This window comes from Eurosta solidaginis, chromosome 1 (assembly GCF_040869045.1).
Source record: "Eurosta solidaginis isolate ZX-2024a chromosome 1, ASM4086904v1, whole genome shotgun sequence".
NCBI classification, from domain to species: domain Eukaryota; kingdom Metazoa; phylum Arthropoda; class Insecta; order Diptera; family Tephritidae; genus Eurosta; species Eurosta solidaginis.
In genome coordinates, this window is record NC_090319.1 from 5,507,777 (window position 1) to 5,526,643 (window position 18,867).

The 18,867-nt window shown below is 35.6% G+C and overlaps 1 protein-coding gene across 2 annotated transcripts in view; it reads left to right on the forward strand.

Annotated features, from left to right (window-relative positions):
- The first annotated feature begins 236 nt into the window (after positions 1 to 236).
- The window catches only part of Mst89B, a 43,276-nt gene continuing 24,645 nt past the window's right edge, over positions 237 to 18,867 (forward strand). The window contains exons 1-2 of one of the 2 annotated variants that reach the window (XM_067778157.1): positions 237 to 498; positions 558 to 659. In XM_067778157.1, the coding sequence (XP_067634258.1) occupies positions 432 to 498; positions 558 to 659 (169 nt within the window). In that variant the 5' untranslated portion in view covers positions 237 to 431. The remainder of the gene's footprint in view (positions 499 to 557; positions 660 to 18,867) is intronic. The other variant, XM_067778165.1, reaches the window with a different exon arrangement.

The following is an 18,867-nucleotide window of genomic DNA, read 5'->3' on the forward strand; positions in this document are numbered from 1 at the left end:
ACCTACAAACATAAATAAAAATTCCATGTACTTTGTTTTTGTAAATTCGATGGACAAATGTCAAAATCGTACTGTGTCGGAAGTTGATGTATCAAATCAAATAAAAAAAAGCGTATAATCAACTGTGCCATGCTGCCACCTTGTATCGTTCCGCCATGGATTGGTATAACAATGAACAAATTTCAAAAAAAGTGAATACAATATAATCAAGTGGTTATAGGAAAATCAATCAGAAACCAAATAGAAACTTCACACACTTTTTATCTGCTCAAATTTGCATTTCGATGCTTTTCAAAAATTTAAATTAAAAACAAACAAAAAAATATCTTCATAAGGACGAAGGGTAGACATCGCGGAAATTCAAAATTTTATGAAGCGATTGATTTGGATTGAATAAATCTGGCTTTTAATTTTCTAACTAAAACGGAACAATGAATTCAGATCCAACAATACGAAAGGTGGTGCAAGTGGCTGAACAGACTCAAATGCCTGTACATGGTAATTGTATTTATTTTGATAATTTTAACTATAAATAATACATAATGAAATATATTTAGTGCCTATAGTATTTGGCAATGAATGCTTTATCATAACACAACAGGATATGCGTCGGATTGAGGATTCTCGTATATTTTCTTACAGCAAAGTTAATTCAAAAGGTACTCAAAAGTATTTTTTAAGGTATATGGTAACGTTTTACATGACGGTGCACCACCTAATTTTATTAAAAATTATCAAAGGTGGTATCAAAAGACGTGTATCACCCTCCGTTTTAAGAATCCGAAAGCGGAAATCAAAAATTTTATTTCTGTCGAAAGTTATTTATAAAAAACCGTAAAATGATCCCGAGAGGGTTCGAAATATGGGGCCCGATCTATAGTTTTTTTGCACAGAACACCTTTCTGCGTGGCGGTCTTCGGCCGGTTTTTTAAAAAATAACCCTGGGTGGCATTGTGGATAAGACAAGTGTGAAAACTTCTGCATAAAGGTCAAAATTACAAATAGAATGGATAACTCATATATATAATACTTCTATATCAATACCTTCCTATCTTCCTAATGTGCAAATTTTCTGTCAATCATTATTTGCTGAAACTGTGTAAATGTATTGTAACGAATTTACTGCAAATCCTCTTATTTGCCCTTCTGCTAACGTTCGAATCGCTAAACTGTTGAATAAATAACTCCACTATTTAATAATGCAAAATGGCCTTTATTAAAGTACTTCACAGTAACACATACTCCGCAGCTAATATATTGCTTAAATCAAACTGATTGATAGCTTAAATGAAACTGACTTTTTGCACCTCTACTGTCGCGCCTTTTATACTTTTTGATTTCTCGTTGCATACTTCTAGGCTTTTCCATTCCAGAACTTACTAGTTAGTTATCAGCTACAAAATCACCAGCCACAACTTCGTGAGTAATACTTGCACAAATTATTGCCCTCTCTTGTGAGCAACTCAGATAAGATATATGCATGTGTTTGTGCGTTGGTTCTCTGCTGCGTGTATGTACATATATGTAGACATAATGATTGAATTATTGATGTGCATCAAGTCACTGCTTAGCATCGGCTTAGAGATGATAGTATCGCCTTAGTGCTGCTAATATTCGTTCTGCGCATGCGCGGGCTTTGTTAGTGTTAGTGAATTGTAATAGCGTGTGTAAAAAAAGTATTAAAGGGATCACAACGGGTCACTATCCCCTTTACCCAACTTCTGCATACTAATTGTTATAAAATCTCAGTTTAGTCGATTAAACAATGAAAAGGCCAACAAATACAATAAAAGGCTTGATGTATTTATCTATTATTTAAACATGGGCTGCATCCATACAAAGTATATTATTTACATAAATAGGAAAAAAAACAAGGCGAAGAATTCATATTTTTGAAATGAAAAAAATTCAAATATACATGTATAAAAATATACTTATACATGCATCCCAACAAGCATTTCTTTAAACGTTTTCAAAAATAATTTAAAGTGAATTAGCTTGAACAAACGAGTTTTCAAAATTTTACTTATTTTGAGTTTTTTAATGAGTAAATTTTTGATGAAGTAAACAAAATATGAGTACTGGGCTGGCTGCTATTGGTGTTGAAATTATATCAAGTTTGTAAATTTTTTTTAATATACTCTTTTTCGTGAGAAATACGTAGTTGTCAGTTGGCATTATTTGCTTTTTTTGTCGCTTTTTGGTCACTAAGGGCTCATTTATATACCTATATCTGCGCACTTAGCACAAATCGGGAATGCTATTCTGCAGGGTTCTTAAAACAATAAAAATTTTATAATACTAATGGAAAACAAAAGCTTACTTTTTCATTTGGAGCACGAAATAGCCTAATGTACAATATTGATAGAAGCAAGACGGCTTGTTGAAATCTACATATATTTACGCCCCCTTTTTTACAAAAATTTAACGACAGCCTTGAGATTTTGTCTCCTCTCGTTGTATATCTGTACTGTAATGTTTGACAGGCTGCACAGTTCAGTAGTAGTGATATAGAAGTATGACATATATGGGATCACTTGATTTTTTATTGACTATCGCTGTCTCATTCTGTATCTCTTTCTATCACCCGCTGAAGATAGCCGGCCCAGTGCGCCGCCATATTGAACACCCTGTCAAAACGCTTAAAAGCAGCATCCTGTCAGGCATTTAACGGATAAGATATCACACAGGTTTTATCCACAATGCTGGGTGGGTCCGACACCGGTTTGGGGATCAAAACTAAATGCGCCCAGAACACCTTTCTGCATTAGTGTGTGGCAAAAAACAACAACCACATGAAAATTTGAACCGATTTTTTTCTTACATCTTTTGACAGAAATAAAAATTTATATTTTAGCTTCCGGATTCTAAAAACGGAGGTCGAGACGCGTCTTTTGATAATTTTTGATAAAGATGAGGTGGTGCACCGTCTTGTAAAACGTTACCAGGCTTATAATTGAAAATATCGAATTCATTGTTTCTCAGACAAACAACTGTGTCCTTAATTTTCCGGGCGGAAAGGGAACAACCTAAACATATTTAGCACGTAACACTCGTCCGTCCATACTTACGAAGGAATCGATTGCACATGGCGCCCGTCCTCTAGCGTGGTCCCCACCACAACAAGTTTACGCACAACAAGATTATCTTCATTTATGTACTCCATGATGGAATTATAGAAGGTGGCGCATTGCGCATGTAAGCATTAGTTCAGCTGTTTTTTATAGGCAATTTTTACGTCATTTTCCTTCAGCTCTTGTTTTTTTCTCTCTTTCTTTCATTCGCTGAAGCAGTAAATTGTGACGTAGATGCGCAGAACGAAGCAATTTTAAACTCGTGAATGCACAATCTCTGTGTGTGATTTGTGATGTACTCGACTTCTAATCGTTAATGGCCGAGCCATTTCCATATTTCCTCTTGCCCATTCACTTACAAAATTTCGCGAAGCACTGTTATAAACATTCTCATTATAGAAGAAAAATACTTGCTAACATATATTGTGTCATACTAATTTGTTAAAGTGCAGTTTTTAACAGTGAAAAATGTTAGAAAAGTGCCAATAAGTTCGAAAAATAATTTCCCTTGCAAAGTGTGGAAGCACCCTTAAGCGACAATTAAGCGGCAGTTAAAGCCAAATTAAACTTCCTTAACCCTAACGCCATAGTCGTAACCTTACCCATATCCATAACCATCTCAATGTGATCGATTAATGGTGCCTTAACCTAAAAATCGTGAAAAATTCATAAAAATTAAGAAAACGCAAAAAATTACAAACATATTCCACAAAAAATAAATCTCTTAAGTCATAACGTATCCAAACCAATGAAGAAAATCTACAAAAAGATATTAAATTCACCAACTCAAATATTTTTAGGTTATGGATATGGCGAGGAACCAAAAACCAATTGATTGGCTATGTCGTTAGCGTTATGGTATGGCACAATTAATCGATTACATTCCTTTCCATAAGGTAGGTTCGATCAGCTTATTTATTTGGTTATGGCTTTATGGTTATAAGTCACCATTAATTCGCCCTTTACCCACCGACGTGTGCCGTACGTACGGACGTTTGTCGTACGAAACACGGTTGACCGAACCTCCAAGCCCGTAGGAATCAATGTGTGCGTCTGTGTACATGTCCATAACATATTTGTGTGTGTATTGTTTACAGCAAAGCACTGTTGCCATTGATCAGTTTGCATGCATGCTTATGCAAACATCAACTTTTTGTAATTACAATTTTTCATTGTGCAAATGGTAGAAACAAATACTGAATAAGAATTTCTAGTTCATTTATTTGTAACCTCCAATTTCATATAATAATTTTAGGATAATTCAACAAAATTTTAAACAATCATTAGGCCTTTTTGTATAATAACCGCAATTGGTCCAAACATAGCACACAAAATGTTTAATAGGCAACTCTGTCTTGTGAGAGAGCGATCATTACATGCATGCTTATGCAAACATCAACTTTTTCCAATTTAATTTTTGATGTTGTAAAAGGCTGGAATTAATATTAAATAAATATAAATAGATTACATATTTATAATCTGCACTTTACATAATTATTTTCACAATTTTTTAAAATTTAATTAGGTGTTTTTGCATGAAACTGCGCACAAAAGTTTACTAGGCAACTCTGTCTAGTGAGAGAGCGAACAGCTGACACGTTCTTACGGAAAAAATCAAAATTGTTTTGATTTCTACGTTCCGGGCTACGTACTTACGGGCGTTGCACGTCGGTGAGTTTTCGTTTACATTGCACACTCATAAGATAGGTCGTGTCAGCTGACACGTTTTTGGTACGTACGTTCGTGAGTATAACTGCCGCATTAAGCTGCAACCGTGTTAACTTTTATATTGACAGTCAAGCAGCAATTACGGCAATAATCTCGCATAGCACAACATCTAAATGCGTGTTAGAGTGTAAGCAGTCTCTGGAGGGAATCGGGACAGGGAGAAGCATACATCTATATTGGGTCCCAGGGCATATGGTAATAGATGGGAATGAAAAAGCGGACGAACTAGCTAAAAAGGGTGCATCCCTTGAAGCTTGTTCCGTAGACGTCCCAATTATACTGGGCGAGATTAAGCGAAGGCGAGAGGTGCACATGATCGACCAAGCGGAAAAGGCGTGGGTTCAAGCGCGGGGCTGTAAAGTGTCGAAGATTATGTGTAGGTCTTACAACATTAGACTAACAAAGTTTCTTCTATCATTAAAAAGAGAGGACTGTAGACTCATGACGGGTATTCTGACTGGACACTGCCTTCTGGCGTCACATGCCTTTAAATTAGGCTTGGTCAGTGATATCAGATGTAGGAAGTGCGGGTTGGAGGAGGAAACGATCGAGCACGTTCTGTGGTCGTGCCCTGCATTTGACAGGCTAAGACTCCAGCTATTAGGAGTGATACAGCTGTCAGATCTAGAAGCAGCAAGTGGCTTAAGTCCTAGCAAGCTTCTAGTAGTTACCAAGAGGACGGAGTTATTTTATAACATAGGTCCTGGTTTTTGATAGGGTTTTTCAGTTTGGTCGTTAAAACAAACTTCTGATAACACTACGGACTCAATCAGTCTATGTGAGGTCCTCATGGACCGGCCAGTTCAACCTAACCTAACCTAGCAATCGCCCCGGTAATAAAGTATCACAATTTGTTAATTAAAATTATCCAAAACATATGGAATTTAAAGAGAGATGTAATTAAGTGCTCGATTGAAAGTAAATAAGGATATTTCTTTGTAATTTTACGATAAAAATTTTATGAAGTTTTCGTTAGCAGCTACTACACTTTTCTTGGACCTAAGAAGTACAATAGTGCCAAATTGCACCCACAAAAAAAACGAACAAGAACAAGCATTTTGTCAGGTGAGCGTGGCTGTGTATGTGCGTGCTGCTACATATCCTACTTGTCAGAGCTGAAAAACTGTGCAATCATTTGAAATTTTAAATCATTGATTTAAGAATGCTTTCTCTTCATTCATTCATTCCTTGCTAAGGAATGTGGCTTAAAAGTTAACCCATTCTTCATTCAGTAGTGGAAAAAATAATAGTTTAAAAAAAACTAAAAAAAACACGCTTTTATAGCTAACCGAACTAAAAAATAGAAAATAATTTTCTATTAAAAAGAGTTTATATGACAGTAGTAGAAGTTTAAACAATCATTTATAGTTAATCACCTCAATATAAAATTATAATAAAATTTAAGTTATTAACAGAATAATTTAATTCAGATTAAAAAGCGTGGGGTGCATTTGACTATATTTCATTTCTTTCCTCTCAGATAGTTGCTAATAGAATGATTGTAACATTCAATATCAAGCACCCCACGCTTTTTATTGTGAATTAAATTATTCTGTTAATAACTTAAATTTTATTATAATTTTATTTTGAGGTGATTAACTATAAATGATTGTTTGACTTTCTACTACTGTTATATAAACTCTTTTCAATTGAAAGTTATTTTCTATTTTTTAGTTCGGTTAGCTACAAAAGCGTGTTTTTTTAGTTTTTTTAAACTATTATTTATTTTTAATTTTTTAGTTCAAGTAATTTTAAAAGTTTTAGTCGATAGTGATGAAACCTCGAAACGCCAGCGCCAAAGGGGCCAAGACGCAGGGAGGCTGGACGCGGTCTTTCACCGCAATTACCAAGGGTCGGCAGACCATTGGCATTATAGACGAGAGCAGCGAAGATGGCAGGATCCCGGAACAACAGCGGAAGTGGATCGAGGCCGCGTTCGCTACGGTGGCCGTTAAGGTTAAGAAAGACAACCCTGATCCACCGCCATCTTACACCGATTCAGGGTGGTTCCATGGCAATGTTAAGCTAATTGCCTGTGTCGACGCCAGGTCGGTAAACCTCTATAGGGCCGCCGTCACGCTGATAGGGGTGGTATATCCGGGCGCGCCTCAAGGTAGTGGAGGCGCGTGATATCCCCTCATGATCAAGGGCTAGAGCCTGGTTTCCAGTGACGCCAACGGACCCAGCTGACATCCTGTAGCTGCTCCAGGAGTACAACCCGCCACAGGTTTGGAAGTCAACCCGGATAAAACCGAGATTGTCCTCTTCACGAGGATGTACAAAGTACCAAATCTTAAATCGCCAAGAATTGGGGGTACGTTCTTAGCGCTTTGCGATCAAGTCAAGTATTTGGGAGTCATTCTGGATAGGAAGCTATTATGGAGTACCATATAGTAGAGCGATCCAAGAAGGCAGCAGCAGAGCTGTTCACCTGCAAGAGGGCAATTGGCACCTCCTGGGGATTCTCCCCTAAGGTGACCTACTGGATTTACACAGCCATTGTGAGCCCTATTCTTCTTTATGGTGCCTTGGTCTGGTGGCCTGCACTAGCTAAAAGCACCTATCCTAAAATGCTTCAAAAGGTGCAACGGAGTTCGGAGCTCTGCATTACCGGGGCTCTCGGCTCCACTCCAGATTCCATTACATACATACATGGATACATAGATACACAGATAGATACAGGCTAAGCTAATAAAAGCGTGTTAAAAAGGGCTCCAGTATGCTCTTTCGTAGATGTGGCATGCATCCACTCCTATCATTAATAAAGGAATGCGTTTTTCGCATTATGTGCAAGGTTTCAAATCTATGGCCATTTGGGGTGGTCACAAGTTCAATTGACCTTAATGCCGTTAACCGTATGTCACCCCACCATCACATTATTGCATTGTCATCGAGCCTTGGTACGTGTGCAAAGTTTCAATCAAACTTATGGCCATTCAAAGTGGTAATAAGGCCAATTGACCTTATGGCCGTTGACCTTATGTCACCACTCCATCACATTAATGCATTGTCATCGGTCCTTGATACGTATGCAAAGTTTCAATCAAACTTATGGCCATTCAAAGTGGTAATATGGCCAATTGACCTTATGGCCGTTGACCTTATGTCACCGCACCATCACATTAATGCATTGTTATCGAGCCTTGATACATGTGCAAAGTTTCAATCAAACGTATGGCCATTCAAATTGGTAATAAGGCCAATTGACCTTATGGCCGTTGACCTTATGTCACCACACCATCACATTAATACATTGTTATCGAGCCTTGATACATGTGCAAAGTTTCAATCAAACATATGGCCATTCAAATTGGTAATAAGGCCAATTGACCTTATGGCCGTTGACCTTATGTCACCACACCATCACATTAATGCATTGTCATCGAGCCTTGATACGTGTACAAAGTTTCAATCAAACTTATGGCCATTCAAAGTGGTAATATGGCCAATTGACCTTATGGCCGTTGACCTTATGTCACCGCACCATCACCTTAATGCATTGTTATCTAGCCTTGATACATGTGCAAAGTTTCAATCAAACATATGTTCATTCAAATTGGTAATAAGGTCAATTGACCTTATGGCCGTTGAATGTCACCACACCATCACATTAAGGCATTGTCATCGGTCCTTGATACGTATGCAAAGTTTCAAATTAATCAGACTTCTATAAACCGGTGAAAATTAAGCTCAAAGATTCCGTTACATACAGGCCAAGCTAATAAAAGCGTGTTAAAAAAGAATGCACTCCTTCACTCATTCGAAGAAAGAATGCAGTAATTGAATGAAACACAAAAATTTTTCAACACAGAATAAGCATTCAAATGAATTCAGCCTTTGCTGAGTGTGCACACACTTTTCTAGTACCAATCAATTATGAAAAATATCGTACATGCACAAAACCCTCTCAAATATCACATGGTTGTATTTATTTAAAACCACTTCAAAATACCAACGCAAAAATTTAATTATTGTCCGTGACGACCAGCTTTTTCCATATTTAAATGACAATAAAGTACGAAAAAGTTAACTGGAAAAGTATTCATATTGAAATTTTCCTAAAAATTTAATAATAAAAAAACCAAATTACAAATATTTCAACATCTCTGTTCCGAAAATTGTCATCGTTCTAAATAAGTGTTGCCAATGTGCCATATAAAAGGCTTGCATAAAAAAGTACTAGCCAACATTTGCACGTCCTCAATTGGTGAATAAACAATTGAAGAAAAGGCAATCTATATATATAAAAAGAAGTGTACATTTTGATTGTCACTCCATAACTCGAGAACGGATAGAAAGATTGCCATGAAATTTTTAAGAAAGATACAGAGAGGAGAGATGATGGTTAGTTGATTTTGAAATCCCAGATCGGTTTAGCCATTCTTGAGTTATGATTTTTTTTTAGAAAAAATTCAAAATTTGAAAATTTGGTATATAAATTTGCCTATATTAGTATTTACGATCCTTTTTTCCGGGAAGTTAACCAGGGACGGACTGGTACTCGGATTAGAATACATACCACCCTCTGGGACAGGCAATAAGGGATGAAGAAGAATGAGAAGAAGGTGAGAGAAGAGAAAAGAGAGAAGTAGAAGGATACTGAGAAAGAAATATAATGAGACGAATATGGATATAGATGAAGCGAAAAAGACGGAAGGAGGAGTGAATAAAAGGATCAGGAAAAAGTGAAGATGGGTGGGGGAGGGCAGAATTAGACGGAAAAAGCTTATTAAAAAATGCATATAGGCCAAATTTAGGGCAGAACAACGTCTGCCAGGTCTGCTAGTACGAGTTCAAAATTGCTTCGTTCTGCGCATCTACGACACGCTTGACTGCTTGAGCAAGTGAAAGAAAGAGAGAAAAAAACAAGAGCTAAAGGAAAATGACGTAAAAATTGCCCATAAAAAACAGCTGATCTTTTGTTTACATGCGCAATGCGCAATCTTGTGTGTGTGATTTGTGGTCCACACCAATCACCTACCCAGATTGCATTCACGAGTTCAAAATTGCTTTGTTCTGCGAAAAAACGTCATACTTGACTCTTGAGCGAATAAAAAAAGAGCGAGAAAAAAAAGAGCTAAATGAAAAGAGGCAATTCAGACGTCATAAAAAACAGCCGATCTAATGTTTACATACGCCATGCGCAAGATTCTGTGTGATTTGTGAGATGTCGATACTAGCGACTCATCTCTACAGCGCACTATGGGGTAAATTGATAAAGTTTGCCTCAATATCAAAGTTTTCAGCAATGCTAAATCTATCGAACAAATTATGCTTGAAAGCCAAATTTTTGCCGAGGAAAATGGGATATTGAACAAAAGTTTCAAAACTAAACATTGAAAAACATCTCTTAAAAAAAAATTTTGTATTATTTAACGTTTTTTAATTATTAAAAATAAACCAACAAATTTGTTCCCGTAAAATTAAATCTTTTTATAGATTTTGAGTTTTTGTACTACAGCATTTCCCATTGTAAATGAGAAAGCGTCAATTGTCAATGCCAAGCGGTTTATGGATATGAGAATAGTCACATATAAATGAGAAATCGTCAATTGAAAATTCGAATGCGTCAATTGTAATTGAGGATAGTCAGTTGTAAATAAGAAGAGTCAAGTGTAAATGCGAAAGCGTCACATGGAAATGCTAATAACACTTGATGGGAAAAAGCCTATGTTTCGACTGACCTATCTTGGAGTGAGAGAGCATTTCTATGCAACGACGTTGACTGCTGGAATGCTCTCCTGCAGTCTCAGTTCAGTTGCTGATTTCTTCGCTCCATACACCGACTCATCTACATAAATATAAGAGGTGTTGCTCTACATACATCATACGGTTGTCAAAGGTATGGTCATCTGTCCCTGCACCTACTTTTTTTACTTTTCCCCAGAGAGTCTGGATGGGGATCAGCAAAAGCGAGCACAGTGCTAAATGTAGCACTCCCGTTTGGCCATTTTAAGTATCAGCTAACGCTGAATCGATTCTCGAATGCTTGGCCCACAAAAACTAGGTGGTTTAAATCGTTCGTCTACTCCTCCGATCGCTGACGAAGTGACCCTACTGAAGCAACACATGCACTCATGCCACAAGTCGGTCGATGGACGACACTGCTATCGCGCCGAAAAAATGGCGTTTTCGCATATTTAGTTAACGCTTTCTTATTTAGACCTGGCTATTATCATTTCCATAATTTGCTTTCGCATTTACATCTGACGCTTTCTCATTTACAATGGACTATTTTCATTTCCTTGCATGCGGAGATGACTTCTTAAGCCCCTGGGAGGTGGGGCTTCTTCAATGCCCAGGTTTCTGGGTATTGAACAGAAACTGTCTTCAGCATTTCATTTCTCTTCCTAATGGGGAGTACTCCCACTTCACTGTGTAGGTGGTGTTCTGGGGACATAAGAAGACAGCCCTTAGCGATTCTGGGAGCAGTGTTTTGGCAGGCCTGTATTTTCTTCCAGTGAGTAACCTTTAGGCTTGACGACCATATTGAGGACGCATAGCATGCAAGCGGGCGGCCAATTTGTAAGTGACAATGAGCGTCTCCTTGTCTTTACCCCAAGTGCTGCCGATAAGAGATTTGAGGATTTTATTATGGATATGGATTTTAGGTACAATTGCGGTTGCATGCTCACCAAAATGTAGATCCTGATCGACCGCCACAACCAGTATTTTTGGGTATAAGGCAGTCGGTAGCGTTATGCCGTTGACGAGGATGTCCGATATGGTCGAAATTTTCCGTGCCCATGTTGTAAATAAGGTCGCCAATGATTTATTCAGTGACAATGTCAGGTTTCGCGAGGCGAAAAACCGGAGAGATCAGGCAGTACTGTTTTGTGGTGGGGTTTTTGCATGGGCGGATCCAGAGAGGCATTTTGAAGTGGGAAACTTCACGAAAAAAAAATCCGATATTTTCGCTTGCCACTATCGACTTGATCGGTGGTAGCTCCTAGCGATTTTTTTGATATCCTATCAACCAAAAAAAATCAGTAGTCTCAAACCAAAAAAAAAAAGTTAATGTTAGCATTGCTCATCCATTCATCGGTCTATCCGTCAGCCTATTTGTCCGAGGGGTCATCATCACACGTTTATAACATACTAGTTCTTCATATAAGTCGCATATGCAATATAATTCAGTGATAGTTCAATATTTAACGACAGCGGATTAACGATAACTCAGTATTCAAATATACAATGCTAAAATGTTATATGGTCAACTTCGTAAGTTGACTTAAAAACCGTTTAAACTATTTTGGAAAACGCGCGGTGCAACGCTTACTTAGGCCGCTCGAACCATTTGAAGATCTTTGAATCGACTGCAAGAACGGTCGAAGATGTTGTAATGAAATTTAATATCCACCCTTCCTTCCTGTTCAAAATAAAACGCTATGGACAAGAATCACAAAATCGATTGATTACTACACCCACTTCCCAACATTTTTTGAACATTTTTATCAAAAAATAATAAAATATGATTAAAAACGTTCAAATTTAAAAGTATTTTCTATTCGTAAATTAATATATCGTAGGGAGAAAAATGTACCCTAAATGTGGTTAGTTATTCTTGAATAATTATTTAGATTCATATTTCGGAACGCTTTTCATTCATAATTGATATAATTGTAAAATTGAACTTTGAATTGTTTTAGAGTAATATCTTTTCACAGTCATTTTCTGATCATATTCGTGAACATATTTCAATCGTTTTGGTTGAGATTTTTTAATGATTTTCGAATACGATTACTTATTATGCACCATAGGTTCCTCGCAAACAAACTTGACCGATATACACCTGCGACTACAACATCCAACATCAGCTACATATGATCGCCAACATCTTAAAATATGATATGGTACGGGATGTTGAAGCCATATCCAGGTACATATGTCAAGAGAGCTTCACTTACATGGTTCAAATAGTTCACAACCTTTGTATTTTCTAAAGATTGGATTTGTATTTTCTGGGAAGCCGAAGGTGGAGAAATAGTTGGGGACATTTTCTGTTACGAGCAGTATTTACATTATTTCTTATATTGAAGAATATCTTTTGTATAAATAATAAAAAAAAATTTAAATATACACAAAATAAGATCTTTAATGAAAAGTAAAATTTTAACAAGTATTTCATATTCATTATTCAGTCAACAAAGATAGTCAGAGGGATTCAGAAAGCTGAATGAAAAATGATTAAACATTTTTGATCACCTAAATCAAACGCATTTGATTAAAATATGATTCCAAAATGTGATTGAAAAACTATATTCAGTTTTTGGTCATCAAAAGTATTCATATTTGATTATTTCTTATGTTCAGTTGTATGATAACTCATTTTTAGTCAGCAAGAGTAATCAAATTGTATTGATATGTAGGGAAATTCAAAATTTAACCACCTAAATGCTGAGTGGATTTCTATATAAAAATGATAAATTCACATAAAGAACACGCATACAAATGCGAGAACTAAAGCCTTATCCACTCAGCATTTAGGTGATTAAATTTTGAATTTCCCTACATATCAATACAATTTGATTACTCTTTCTGACTAAATAATGAGTTCTCATACAATTGAACAAAAGAAATAATCAAATATGAATACTTTTCATGATCAAAAACTGAATATTGTTTTTCAATCACATTTTGGAATCATATTTTAATCAAATGTGTTTACTTTAGGTGATCAAAAATTTATAATAATTTTTCAATCAGCTTTCTGAATACTTTCCGACTATCTTTGTTGACAGAACAATAAATTTTATACTTGTTAAAATTTTCCTTTTCATTGAAAATCTTTTTTTTTGCACGTGCACACATTTTTTCAATCATGAAGTTAGAAAAAATATATAAAATTTTTTTTATTTATACAAAAGATATTGTAAATACTGCTCCTAACAAAAGATGTCCCCAACATTTTCTCCACCATCGGCTTCCCAGAAAATACAAATTATACCATTAGACAATACAAAGGTTGTGAACTATTTGTACCCCAGGTAAGTGAAACTATTTTGACATATGTACCTGGATATGTCTTCAACATCCCGTACCGTGTGGTATTTTATTTAAGATATTTACGATCATAGCTGATGTTGGATGTTGTAGCAAAGAGGATAAATATAATAAGAGCCGTCACTTAGGCATTTACTCGATGTAAACTGTGAGGTAGTCGCTACTTTTGTTTTATGAGGGACAGTTTTGAATTGCCTCCCATTTATCCATGCGGTGTTGTCACTTTATGCAAACGTGTTTTTTGGAAAGAGAATTAAATAATTAATTAAATACAGTCGGAAAAATAAACACAAATACCCTATGAAAATGTACAGAAGACATTTATAAACATCTCGCCCAAAAAAAAAAAAATAGCGACTACCTCACAGTTTACACGAGTAAATGCCTAAAAAAGAACGAGTGACGGGTCTTATAATATTTATCCTCTTTGGTCGCAGGTGTATATCGGTCAAGTTTGTTTGCGAGTGACCTGTGGTTCAAATAGCTCACTTCCGCATGCTTTCTTCCCTTGATGAAATAAGATTATTATGTAGTTGAATGAGATATGAAGAATAAATGCATCATAATCGCATTCAAAAATTATTCAAAAATCTCAACCAAAACGGTTGAAATATGTTCACGAATATGATCAGAAAATGACTGTGAATAGCAGTCAAATATTACTCTAAAACAATTAAAGCCCAATTTTACAATGATATCAAATATGAACAAAAAGCGTTTCGAAATATGAATCGTAAATGATTATTCAAGAATAATCACATTTATGGTACATTTTTCTCCCGACGTTAATTTTCGAACAGAAAATGCTTTTAAATTTGAACGTTTTTAATCATTTTGGGGTATGATATTTGAATATTTTTGATTAAAATTTAAAAAAAATGCTGGCTGGGTAACCACTTCTTCCAATGTATTTGGCGATGAAAAATTTTATATTGCTCATAAAAATACATTTACACAGCGATTTCAGATATTAATTAATGGTGTAAGGATGATCGTAATGTTGTCATACCCAGGTCTAAGTTTAAACATTGAAAGATCTATAAAGCTACATTGCTGTCACCCGATTGAAAAATACGGCACAGAGTAAAAAAAAAAATTTCAAATCTTACCAAAAATTCTCCGAAAGACAGATGGCCAGCCTTGAGGTCAAATTTCTGTCAGAACGAAAAAGCGACCTCGTCACCAACTTTCAGAGAGTGCTTAGATTCTAGAGGCAAGTATTATATGTCGTCTTAAACGGAAGCAGCGGTGAAGCACCCTCCTCATGCCCTCTTCAACGAAAGCAGCAGATGATAATGTTCCACCCGATCTTCATAATGAGCCAGAGCCGCACAAAGGGCTTAACCGACATTATTTTTCGTTTTTTGATGGAAACCGAAAGGCCATTACCATATGCACCAGCTCCAAAATCAAAATCCTACGATATACCGATACGAAGTTATACCTAGATAAGGCAATTTTGGCTCAAGTGCACAAAACACTTTGTTTATATTTTTTGTGCTAGCAATGTGTATATTAAGCTTTTTTCCGAAAAAATTTTGTCGTTTTAATACAAAAGTTTTTACATTTTGGTGTGCTTTAGGGTGGGTCGATTTGTATGGACGAAAGTTAACCGATATCGCGCCATCGATTTTTCGATAGGATTTGGGCTAAGGAAAAAAAGTTCCACTAGGCATACCCAAAAAAATAATTTTCGAGCCTCCGAAATTTATTTTTTTTTGAAATTTTTTCGACTTTGACTTTTAAGGTTTTTTTCATGACCTATTAAAAAAATTTTAATATATATACCCTGTCCGACCCAAAAATGTCCGCTAAAAAAGTTGTCCACGTACCACGACTTAAAACATAACTCTTTTATCACAGATACATTACCAGATACTGATGTAGAAGACGGTTAGTTAAGTTGTAAATTAAAAATATTTGTTAATCAGCCTGCATCTTTAAATCTGAATAAATATGAATTGCGTCTTGAAATCGGAATAAAAACATTGATCTGCATCCCCAAACACTGTTTTTAATGTTTTCAAATGTGTATTTTAAATATTTTAATTTTGGCTTAACCGACACTTTCAAGTAATGAAGTATTTTTTTTGGAAAGCATAAAGGGCGTAAGCGACAAATGCGCAATTATTATTAAATAAATGCAAAAAACTCCCACATCAGTATACGTCAATTATGTAGTCTTATATACACACCAAGTTTCAACTTATCTAAATTAATCGCAATATTAATACAAACAAGTAAAGGTGTCTACGTTCGGGTGTAACCGAACATTATATACTCAGCGTGAGCTTCAATTGTACATTTCATTTCAGATAAATTACTTTTCTACGTAACACGTGGCACCGTCCGTTTAAAAAAAATGTCTCCCCATTTCCTCTTACAATAAAACTTGATAAGTGAAATATCATTGATTCAAAACTATTTTTTGCTAAGTTATATGTTATTATTCTAGTCTACGACCCTTTTAAACTTGTTTTATATCTAAGTTGCCGTGGTGTTTAACCGACCCCGTCCATTTTTACTAGAAAAATTTTCTGCTATAAGGAAAATGTGTGTACACAATTCCATTACGATATGTTAATTTTTCTTCGAGTTATGGCTCCTGAAACATAGAAAATTGCTTAGTCTTAAAAGGGGCGGTGCCCCACCCATTTTAAAAAATTTTAGTGTTTTCCAATTTAATGTTATAATTCATTTTAGTAAGTAAAATTCTATTGATACAAAGCTCTTTTTCGCTAAGATATAGCTTATTATTTTCGTCTACGACTCTTTTAAAAATCTTTTATATTAAAGTGGGCGTGGTCTTTAACCGATCTCGTCCATTTTTTCTAGAAATATTTCCTGCTATAGGGAAAATTTATGTACCCAATTTTATTACGATCCATTAATTTTTCTTTGAGTTATGGCTCCCGAAACATAGAAAATTGCTTAGTCATAAAAGGGACGGTGCCACGCCCATTTATTAAATTTGCAGTTTTTCCTATTTATTGTTATAAATTCACTTGGGAAATAAAATACCATTGATATAAAGCTCTTTTTTGCAAAGATATAGCTTATTTTATTCGTCCACGACCCTTTTAAAAATCTTTTATATAAAAGTGGGCGTGGTCCTTAACCGATTTCGTTAATTTTTCTTCAAAACTTTCCTTGTAGTAAAGGCAACCTCTCTGCCGAATTTTGTTACGATATGTTTAACGATATTTGATTTGTGATTAATAATATTTGTAAAATTGATTTTATCACAAGTGGGCGGTAACAAGCCCATTTTAAAAAAAATTTTCAAATTTTTATCAGGAGACTCAATATCAGTCCACACGTAAAATTTCAACATTCTAGGTGTATCATTTACTAAATAATCAGGTTTTTTGTGTTTTCCAAAATGTCATATATATAAAAAGTGGGCGTGGTTATCATCCGATTTCGCTCATTTTCAATACCAATCTATTCTGAGTCCAGATAAGCTCGTGTACCAAATTTGGTGAAGGTATCTCAATATTTACTCAAGTTATCGTGTTAGCGGACAGACGGACGGACGGACCGACATGGCTTAATCAAATTTTTTTTCGATACTGATGATTTTGATATGTGGAAGTCTATATCTATCTCGATCCATTTACACCGGTACAACCAACCGTTATCCATAGTTAATAAACTGTGTGCAAAGCACGCTGAGTATAAAAAGCGTCTACTGAACGATTTTGTTTATGTCGGTTAAGCTCTTTGTGCGGTTATGGCTCGACAATATTACTGCTGGAGCATTCCACGGTTGGTACGGGACAAATCTTTCACACTTTTTTTATTTTTAGACCTTAACTAAAGAAAAACTAACTTTTTCAGACAAACTAGTAAGTGCATTAATGTTGTGGTAAAATGTAAAAATAGAGGCATGATCTTGAAATATTTGTGCATGTGTGTGAAAAATCCCAAATAAGCGTTTTCGGAACAGCGCACTCACTGAATTTTTTAGTTAAAGTCGGTCAGGTGAAATTTCAGAAACTATTAATATTTGAAAAAAAAAAAAAACAACTAACGAAATATTGGGGCAATGTTTGTAAAAATAACAAAAAACTTATAATAGATGTATTCGAAAATAGAGTTTTGTTTAAAAATTAAGATGTTTGTACGGGACACGTACAAAATTCAGTTTTTAATTTGTGATTTTTCTCTTATACTATATAGAAAAATTGGTTGGGTTAGGCTGAACTGGCTGGTCCATGAGGGCCTCACATAGACGAATGAGTCCGTAGTGTTACCAGAAGTTTATTTAACGACCAAACTGAAAAACCCTATCAAAAACCATTACCTAGGTTATAAAATAACTCCGCCCTCTTGGCAAATACTAGGAGCTTTCTAGAACTTATGCCACTTCCTGCTTCTAGATATGACAGCTGTATCACTCCCAACAGCTGGAGTCTCAGCCTGGTAAGCCTCTAACGCGCACTTCCTACATCTGCTGTCACTGACCAAGCCTAATTTAAAGGTATGTGACGCCAGAAGGCAGTGTCCAGTCAGAATACCCGTCATGAGTCCACAGTAGGGCTGTGAACTGCATCCGGATTTTTCAACTATCCGAATAAACCGGATATTCGAATAACCGGATAGCTAAGCAAAAAATTCGACTATCCGGATATCCGGATTCATAAATGGGAAATCCGGATATCCGCTAATACGTAAACGGATAATCCGGATATCCGTATGTCCGGATACTGGAATATATAAATTGAATATCTCCATATCAGAATTGAACGAAGCAAACATCGAAAAATTATTCACATAATATGTTTGTAGATTATTAAATTAACGTCAAAAATTAAAAAGCTACAATTTTACAAACAAGTGAAAATAAGAACAGTGCCATTTATTTATATTGTGAAAAAACGCTGTTAATTGATTTAAATGCTCCACGAATTTATTGTTATTCATGTTAATAAACATATATGGTACATCAATTTGTTGCTTTCACTGGATATTCAAAAATAGGGTTATTAGCAGGATCTTAATAAATCCGGATATCCGGATAGTTTCACAAACGAATATTAACCGGATATCCATCCCGTCC